The sequence below is a fragment of the Ranitomeya variabilis genome, chromosome 3 (genome assembly GCF_051348905.1).
Source record: "Ranitomeya variabilis isolate aRanVar5 chromosome 3, aRanVar5.hap1, whole genome shotgun sequence".
In the NCBI taxonomy this organism is placed as follows: domain Eukaryota; kingdom Metazoa; phylum Chordata; class Amphibia; order Anura; family Dendrobatidae; genus Ranitomeya; species Ranitomeya variabilis.
In genome coordinates, this window is record NC_135234.1 from 123,711,541 (window position 1) to 123,720,935 (window position 9,395).

The following is a 9,395-nucleotide window of genomic DNA, read 5'->3' on the forward strand; positions in this document are numbered from 1 at the left end:
AGATTTTAAAACAGAAATATTTTTTGTTGTTGCTCCATCTTCTACAAGGCTACGTGGGTCGTTTGAAGTCTAAAGTTGGAGTGACACTCCTTAAGGAAAAATGCTACTGTAAATATTCACTGGAGCAGCAGAAAAACAAAAAGAACAAAAATTGCCCACTTTTGATGTGGTAACGGGTCATCTTTAAGTTGTGGGACCACTGTAAATAATTCCCAATTAGTTATCAAGTTACCGTATAATATATGAAATTTGCTGTAAAATCTTCCCCACTTGGCATTAATATGTATACCAACCGATCAGCAAAAAATGTGAAGTTATTGATTGATTTAAATAATGTATTTGTATTGGGGTTATTCAACCTTATGTTCTCTGATATTTCTCTGTACAGGGATGGAAGAACCCAACCTCAAGGATGTAACCTTCTTCAGTGAGCTTCAGGAAGACTCTTACCTAGATCTTCTACTTGTAGATACTTGACTTTCCAGGGCTTCATTAAAAGCATCGGCACTAAAAAAGTGAATAAATAAAAATAAGAGAAGAAATAGTCTTGATATAAAAAAAAAGATACTATTTTCTCAATAGTGGATTGCTGCACAACTTTTGTACTGTTTTCACAGTTTTTTATTGGCCATGTTCAAATGGAAAATTGCTAATTTCTCATTACCATTTTTGCAAGGAAACAATGCAAGGCTGAAAAAATAAAAACAAATCTCTCATAGATGGGGAGTGTCATATTTATTACACATTTTCCTTAGCCAGAGCATGTTTTCTTTTAGTTTTGGTTTGTGTTCAGTTTTTTTTCTTTTAGTTTTATGTTAAGACATTTGTGTATTAATGTAATAAAGTGCCTGAATTGTTTTATGTCTGCTTGTTTTATATTATTTATAAAGTAATTCAGTATTTCACCACTATTTTTACAGGTGACAAAATAATTATCTTGGGGGAACCCCAATCAAATGTGATTTGACAAATTACAAAAATCATCTACGGTAGTTAAAAGAAAAAAAGGGGAGCCTGAGGAAGGGACTTAAGAAGTTTTGAGAGCTTGCTGTGGAACATCATTTGTTTTTGTGTGCCATTAAAAGGTGTCCTAACTACAAGATTATCTTGTTTTTCACACTGAGCATTATGTTTGTAAAAAAAAAAATCTAAAAACACAATAACTATAAATCACTTGGTGTCAATATTTTACATTAAAATAATTTAAAAAAATGGGTTTTTTTTTCAGGGAATATGAATAACGCCAAAAACTTTTTCTCCACTCTTGTTTAGTGGTTGGTTGAAATGAATTCTTGTCAAACTACTGTGTTTTCTCTTGTTAAATCATGACAGCCCAAAACATCCAAATGACTCTGATCCCTGATCAAATGTTCACACACCCTGGTGATTTTGGCCTGATAGTAACATAGTTAGCAAGGCTGAAAAAAGACATTTGTCCATCCAGTTCAGCCTATATTCCATCAGAATAAATCACCAGATCCCCTTCGAAAGAACCTAATAACTGTAAGATACAATGTTGTGACGCTCCAGGAAGACATCCAGGCCTCTCTTGAACTCCTCGACTGAGGTCGCCATCACCACCTCATCAGGCAAGGAATTCCAGATTCTCACTACCCTAACAGTAAAGAATCCTCTTCTATGTTGGTGGAAAAACCTTCTCTCCTCCAGACACAGAGAATGCCCCCTTGTGCCCGTCACCTTCCTTGGTATAAACAGATCCTCGAAGAGATATTTGTATTGTCCCCTTATATACTTATACTTGGTTAATAGATCGCCCCTCAGTCGTCTTTTTTTCTAAATAATCCTAATTTTGCTAATCTCTCTGGGTATTGTAGTTCCCCCATCCCCTTTATTGATTTTGTTGCCCTTCTTTTGTACTCGCTCTAGTTCCATTATATCCTTCTTGAGCACTTCTGTGATAACATGCACAAAAGTTGACACAAATGGGTTTGAATGGCTACTAAAGGTAACATCCTCACCTGTGACCTGTTTGCCTGTAATCAGTGTGGGTGCATAAAAGCTGAGTGAGTTTCTGGGATCCTGACACTCTCTCTTGCAGCTTTCATCCAGCCACTGACGTTTCTGGATTGTGAGTCATGGGGAAAGCAAAGGAATTGTCAACGGATCTATTTTCGAATACAAAATTGGCTTAAATCAATAGCCGACGCCATGTCGCATTTGGAGAGCTCCTGAGGTGCCTAATCAGTAGAAACCTGCCACAGATGACCCCATTTTCGACCCCTCAAGGACTTCACCTAGATGTGTGATGATCAGTTTGAAACCTCCGTAGCTTTACAGAATGTTATAATGTTCAGCTGTGAAAATTAAACACATTTTTTCCACATAAATGGTATTTTAGCCTCAAATTTTATTTTCACAAGGGTAGCAAGAAAAAATGTATAAAGCTGAGTAAATGAAATACCGTATATACTCGAGTATAAGCCGAACCGAGTATAGGCCAAGGTACCTAATTTATCTCAAAAACCGGGAAAACTTATTGACTCAAGTATACGCTGAGGGGGGAGATGCAGCAGCTACTGGGTCCACGAGTCTCCCTGCAAGTCTCCCTGTCGGTCCGCAAGTCTCCCATGGGGGTGTTTCTTACCCACTTCACAGCAGCGGCAGAGCAGCGCCATCCTGTCATGTATGGAGTCCCGGAGGTAGCGGCGTGCCGGTAACGTAGGAGCAGCAGTAGCAGTCATGGAGGCAAGCCGTACAGCAGGTAGAGGTTGCAGGAGGCCTGTATTTTCGCTGCGCACACTTCAGTTCCGGTCCCACTCATTATGGCTTATGGATATTCGTGACGTCACCGGAAGTGAAGCGTGCGGCACTGAAAACACAGGCCGCCCACAACCTCCACCTGCTGTATGGCTACCACTTGCTCCATACGTTACCGGCATGCCACTACCTCCGGAATTCAATACATGCCAGGATCGTGCTGCTGTGAAGGAGGGGGTAATAAACACCCCCGGGGAAGGGAGATGGGAGACAGACCGGAAGGGGTGACTCGAGTATAAGCCGAGAGGGGCACTTTCAGCCTAAAAAAATTGACTGAAAATCTCGGCTTATACTAGAGTATATACTATTGTATTATATTAGTATTTTTTTCAACTAAAATGTTGCTTTGATCCCAAGTTTATAATTTTCAAAAGGGGTAATAGGAGAAAACAAACAGTATAATTTGTTATGCATTTTCTCCTGAGTATGTCAATACCCGATAAGTGGGAAAAAAACTAGTTTGAGGCAAAGTGCAAAGCTCAAAAGGGAAGGAGCTCCATATTACAGTGCAGATTTTGCTGCACTAGTTTGAGGGGGCCATGTCATATTGCCAGAGCCCCTGAGGTGCCAAAACAGCAGAAACCCTCATAAGTGACCCCATTTTACAAACGACACCTCTCAATGAGTTCATCTAGGGGTGCAGTGATCATATTGACACCACAAGTGGGACTTGCATGATAGATATAAAGAAAGGGTCTAACCAGGAGGCTAACTGACAAATAACCCTTCATAAAATGTAACTTTTATTAACCCCTTCCCGACCTGTGACACAGCGTATGCGTCATGAAAGTCGGTGCCAATCCGACCTGTGACGCATATGCTGTGTCACAGAATGATCGCGTCCCTGCAGATCGGGTGAAGGGGTTAACTCCCATTTTACCCGATCTGCAGAGACAGGGGGAGTGGTACTTTAGCCCAGGGGGGGTGGCTTCACCCCCCCCCCCCCCCCCCCCCCCCCGTGGCTACGATCGCTCTGATTGGCTGTTGAAAGTGAAACTGCCAATCAGAGCGATTTGTAATATTTCACCTATGAAAATGGTGAAATATTACAATCCAGCCATGGCCGATGCTGCAATAGCATCTGCCATGGCTGGAGACCCCGATCTGCCCCCACCCCACCGATCGCCTCCCCAGTCGTCCTTTTTGCCCCGATCTCTGTTCCGCTCCCCTCCTCCCTCCTGTCGGCTCCCCCGGTCCTCCTGTCCGCTCCCCAGGTCCTCCGATCCCCCCCCCCCGTGTTCCGGTCCCACCCCCCCATACTTACCTAGCTCCGATGTCCCTCCCGGTGTCCGGCCGTCGTCTTCATGGGCGCCGCCATCTTGGAAAATGGCGGGCGCATGCGCAGTGCGCCCGCCGAATCTGCCAGCCGGCAGATTCGTTCCTGCACATTTTGGTCGCTGTGATAAGTTCTATCACAGCGATCAAAATAAAAAAAATAGTAAATAAATCCCCCCCTTTATCACCCCCATAGGTAGGGACAATAATAAAATACAGAAAATATAATTATTTTTGTTTTTCCGTTAGGGTTAGGGGTACGGTTAGGGGTAGGGTTGCACTTAGGGTTGCACTTAGGGCTAGGGTTGCTCTTAGGGTTGCACTTAAGGCTAGGGTTGCACTTAGGGCTAGGGTTGCACTTAGGGCTAGGGTTGCACTTAGGGCTAGGGTTGCACTTAGGGCTAGGGTTGCACTTAGGGTTGCACTTAGGGGTAGGGTTGCACTTAGGGTTGCACTTAGGGGTAGGGTTGCACTTAGGGGTAGGGTTGCACTTAGGGCTAGGGTTAGAATTAGGGTTAGAATTAGGGTTGCAATTAGGGTTGCAATTAGGGTTAGAATTAGGCTATGTGCACACGGTGCGGATTTGGCTGCGGATCCGCAGCGGATTGGTCGCTGCGGATTCGTATCAGTTTTCCATCACGTTTACAGTACCACGTAAACCTATGGAAAACCAAATCCGCTGTGCCCATGGTGCGGAAAATACAGCGCGGAAACGCGTTGTATTTTCCGCAGCATGTCAATTCATTGTGCAATTCCGCAGCGTTTTACACCTGCTCCATAATAGGAATCCGCAAGTGAAATCCACACAAAAAACACTGGAAATCCGCGGTAAACCCGCAGGTAAAGCGCAGTGCGTTTTACCTGCAGATTTTTCAAAAACTGCGGAAAAATCCACACAAATCCGCAACGTGAGCACATAGCCTTAGGTTTAGGGTTGGAATTAGGGGTAAGACTAGGGTTAGGGGTGTGTTGGGGTTAGGGTTGTGGTTAGGGTTGGGATTAGAGTTAGGGGTGTGTTGGGGTTAGTGTTGGAGTTAAATTGAGGGGTTTCCACTTTTTAGGCACATCAGGGGGTCTCCAAACGCGACACGGCGCCACTATTGATTCCAGCCAATCTTGCGTTGAAAAAGTAAAATGGTGCTCTCTCCCTTCCGAGCCCCAACGTGTGCCCAAACAGTGGTTTACCCCCACATATGGGGTACCAGCGTACTCAGGAGAAACTGAGCAACAACTTTTGGGGTCCAATTTCTCCTGTAACCCTTGGGAAAATAAAAAATTGCGGGCTAAAAAATTATTTTTGAGGAAAGAAAAATGATTTTTTATTTTCACGGCTCTGCGTTATAAACTTCTGTGAAGCACTTAGGGGTTCAAAGTGCTCACCACACATCTAGATAAGTTCCCTTGGGGGTTTAGTTTCCAAAATGGGGTCACTTGTGGGGGGTTTCTACTGTTTAGGCACATCAGGGGCTCTGCAAACGCAACGTGACGCCCACAGAGCATTCCATCAAAGTCTGCATTTCAAAACATCACTACTTCACTTCCAAGCCCCGGCATGTGCCCAAACAGTGGTTTACCCCCACATATGGGGTATCAGCATACTCAGGAGAAACTGGACAACAACTCTTGGGGTCAAATTTCCCCTGTTACCCTTGGGAAGATAAAAAATTCAGGGCTAAAAAAATTTTTTTGAGAAAATAAAAATTATTTTTTATTTTCATGGCTCTGCGTTATAAACTTCTGTGAAGCACTTGGGGGTTCAAAGTGCTCACCACACATCTAGATTAGTTCCTTGGGAGGTCTAGTTTCCAAAATGGGGTCACTTATGGGGAAGCTCCAATGTTTAGGCACACGGGCTCTCCAAACGCGACATGGTGTCCGCTAAAAATTGGAGCCAATTTTTCATTCAAAAAGTCAAATGGCGTGCCTTCCCTTCCAAGCCCTGCCGTGCACCCAAACAGTGGTTTACCCCCACATATGGGGTATCATCGTACTCAGGACAAACTGGACAACAACATTTGGGGTCCAATTTCTCCTGTTACCCTTGGGAAAATAAAAAATTCTGGGCTAAAAATCATTTTTGAGGAAAGAAATTATTTTTTATTTTCACGGCTCTGCGTTATAAACTTCTGTGAAGCACTTGTTGGTTTAAAGTGCTCACTATGCATCTAGATAAGTTCCTTGGGGGGTCTAGTTTCCAAAATGGGGTCACTTGTGGGGGAGCTCCAATGTTTAGGCACACAGGGGCTCTCCAAACGCGGCATGGTGTCCGCTAAAGATTGGAGCTAATTTTCCATTCAAAAAGTCAAATGGCGCGCCTTCCCTTCTGAGCCTTGCCATGCGCCCAAACAGTGGTTTACCCCCACATATGAGGTATCGGCGTACTCAGGAGAAATTGCCCAACAAATTTTAGGATCCATTTTATCCTGTCGCCCATGTGAAAATTAAAAAATTGAGGCTAAAATAATTTTTTTGTGAAAAAAAAGTACTTTTTCATTTTTACGGATCAATTTGTGAAGCCCCTGGGGGTTTAAAGTGCTCACTATGCATCTAGATAAGTTCCTTGGGGCATCCAGTTTCCAAAATGGGGTCACTTGTGGGGGAGCTCCAATGTTTAGGCACACGGGGGCTCTCCAAACGCGACATGGTGTCCGCTAAAGATTGGAGCCAATTTTTCATTCAAAAAGTCAAATGGCGCTCCTTCCCTTCCGAGTTCTGCCGTGCGCCCAAACAGTGGTTTACCCCCACATATGAGGTATCAGCATACTCAGAACAAATTGGACAACAACTTTCGTGGTCCAGTTTCTCCTTTTACCCTTGGGAAAATTAAAAAAAATTGTTGCTAAAAGATTATTTTTGTGACTAAAGTTAAATGTTCATTTTTTCCTTCCATGTTGCTTCTGCTGCTGTGAAACACCTGAAGGGTTAATAAACTTCTTGAATGTGGTTTTGAGCACCTTGAGGGGTGCAGTTTTTAGAATGGTGTCACTTTTGGGTATTTTCAGCCATATAGAACCCTCAAATTGACTTCAAATGTGAGGTGGTCCCTAAAAAAAATGGTTTTGTAAATTTTGTTGTAAACATGAGAAATCACTGGTCAAATTTTAACCCTTATAACTTCCTAGCAAAAAAAAAAGTTGTTTCCAAAATTGTGCTGATGTAAAGTAGACATGTGGGTAATGTTATTTATTAACTATTTTGTGTCACATAACTCTCTGGTTTAACAGAATAAAAATTCAAAATGTGAAAATTGCAAAATTTTCAAAATTTTCGCCAAATTTCCATTTTTTTCACAAATAAACACAGAAATTATCGACCTAAATTTACCACTAACATGAAGCCCAATATGTCACGAAAAAACAATCTCAGAATCGCTAGGATCCGTTGAAGCGTTCCTGAGTTATTACCTCATAAAGGGACATTGGTCAGAATTGCAAAAAACGGCACGGTCATTAAGGCCAAAATAGGCTGGGTCATGAAGGGGTTAAGTAATATCTAAAAAAAAAAAATGTTTACCCAAAGTAAAGGTGAAAAGTGCAATGTATGTATAATATATATATATATATATATATATATATATATACACATACATACATATGGCTAGTGTGAACAGAAGGTAGGTTTGTACGATGTATAAAGAACTAACCCTATACACTCCTGTCTAATATAGTAGTATAGTTGATTGCAACTACTGTCTATAATAATAATAATCTTTATTTTTATATAGCGCTAACATATTCCGCAGCGCTTTACAGGTTGTACACATTATCGTTGCTGTCTCCGTTGGGGCTCACAATCTAAATTCCCTATCACTATGTCTTTGGAATGTGGGAGGAAACCGGAGTACCCGGAGGAAACCCACGCAAACACAGAGAGAACATACAAACTCCTTGCAGATGCTGTCCTTAGTGGGGCTTGAACCCAGGACTCCAGCGCTGCAAGGCTGCTGTGCTATTCACTGCGCAACCGTGCTTACTGACTATATTAAAATGTCGCCTTAATCTGACAAAATAGCCCTAAACACAAAGCCTCATCTGTGAGGGCAGCATAACTAATTGCCCAGGGAAAATCAAAAATCGAAACCTACAAAGCCTATAAACAGGCAATTAACTACAGCATTAAAGGGAACCTGTCACCACGTTTTTGGAAGATGGGATAAAAATAGCGTTAAATAGGGGCAGAGGTGGGCATTACATTAGTGTGTTTGTTATGCGTTTATTACCCACCTAAGTTGCCGAAATACCTTTGCAAAGTCTCCGTTTTCGCCTGTCAATCAGGCTGGTCTGGTCAAAAGGGCGTTGTCTTCCCCCAGATTTTGCGTAGTTTTCCGTTGGTGGCGTAGTGGTGTGCGCATGCCCAAGGTCCCGAATCCTCTGCCAGGGGATTTAAAAGAGCGCGCTGTTCGTTTTCATTGGTGATCGGTGGGCGCGGCCATCTTCCTTTGGCCGCGCGTGCGCAGAAGCGGCGCTCTGCTGGCCGCGGCTTCAGGAAAATGGCCGTCGCGATATCCATCTGCGCACGCGCGGTATCCCGCGGCCATTTTCCTGAAGCCGCGGCCAGCAGAGCGCCGCTTCTGCGCACGCGCGGCCAAAGGAAGATGGCCGCGCCCACCGATCACCAATGAAAACGAACAGCGCGCTCTTTTAAATCCCCTGGCAGAGGATTCAGGACTTTGGGCATGCGCACACCACTACGCCACCAACGGAAAACTACGCAAAATCTGGGGGAAGACAAGACGCCCTTTTGACCAGACCAGCCTGATTGACAGGCGAAAACGGAGACTTTGCAAAGGTATTTCGACAACTTAGGTGGGTAATAAACGCATAACAAACACACTAATGTAATGCCCACCTCTGCCCCTATTTAACGCTATTTTTATCCCATCTTCCAAAAACGTGGTGACAGGTTCCCTTTAAAGTGCCTGCAGAAAAAGTGCCTCAAATATTAGCCATTCCCACTAAGCCGATGTGAGGAAGGAGTGCGCTAGCCCTACGTACAACGCCTGCTACACACCTGCCTATTTTCGGAGAGTGGTATTCTAAGATGGCGAGAGATGGTGCCCCCCGCTCATGCGTTAGCTGCCCCTCTGCTCCTGCGCAAAACCCTTAGACAGACGTATAGTAAGAAACAGGGCCAGTATGGCCTTTATCTGCTAATGACAGTCCTTTTAACCAAGGATAGAGGTATTAGATGATATAAGGGCATGAACCACATAGATGAACGGGAAGAGGGTAGGGGTTTGTGTGATAAAGTGACAATTAAATCTTTGTATGATTATTAATACCTGTTTTGATTTTAGGTTCCTAAAATATTAAGCTACGCTTAAATATGTGTATTTCTGAAAT

The 9,395-nt window shown here is 43.4% G+C and overlaps 1 protein-coding gene across 4 annotated transcripts in view; it reads left to right on the forward strand.

Moving 5' to 3' along the window:
• Positions 1–858, forward strand: part of BCLAF3 (BCLAF1 and THRAP3 family member 3) — a 138,744-nt gene extending 137,886 nt beyond the window's left edge. For all 4 annotated transcript variants that reach the window (XM_077294638.1, XM_077294637.1, XM_077294635.1 and 1 more), the window contains one exon: positions 389–858. In XM_077294638.1, coding sequence (XP_077150753.1) covers positions 389–418 — 30 coding nt within the window. In that variant the 3' untranslated portion in view covers positions 419–858. The remainder of the gene's footprint in view (positions 1–388) is intronic.
• Positions 859–9,395: the final 8,537 nt, after the last annotated feature.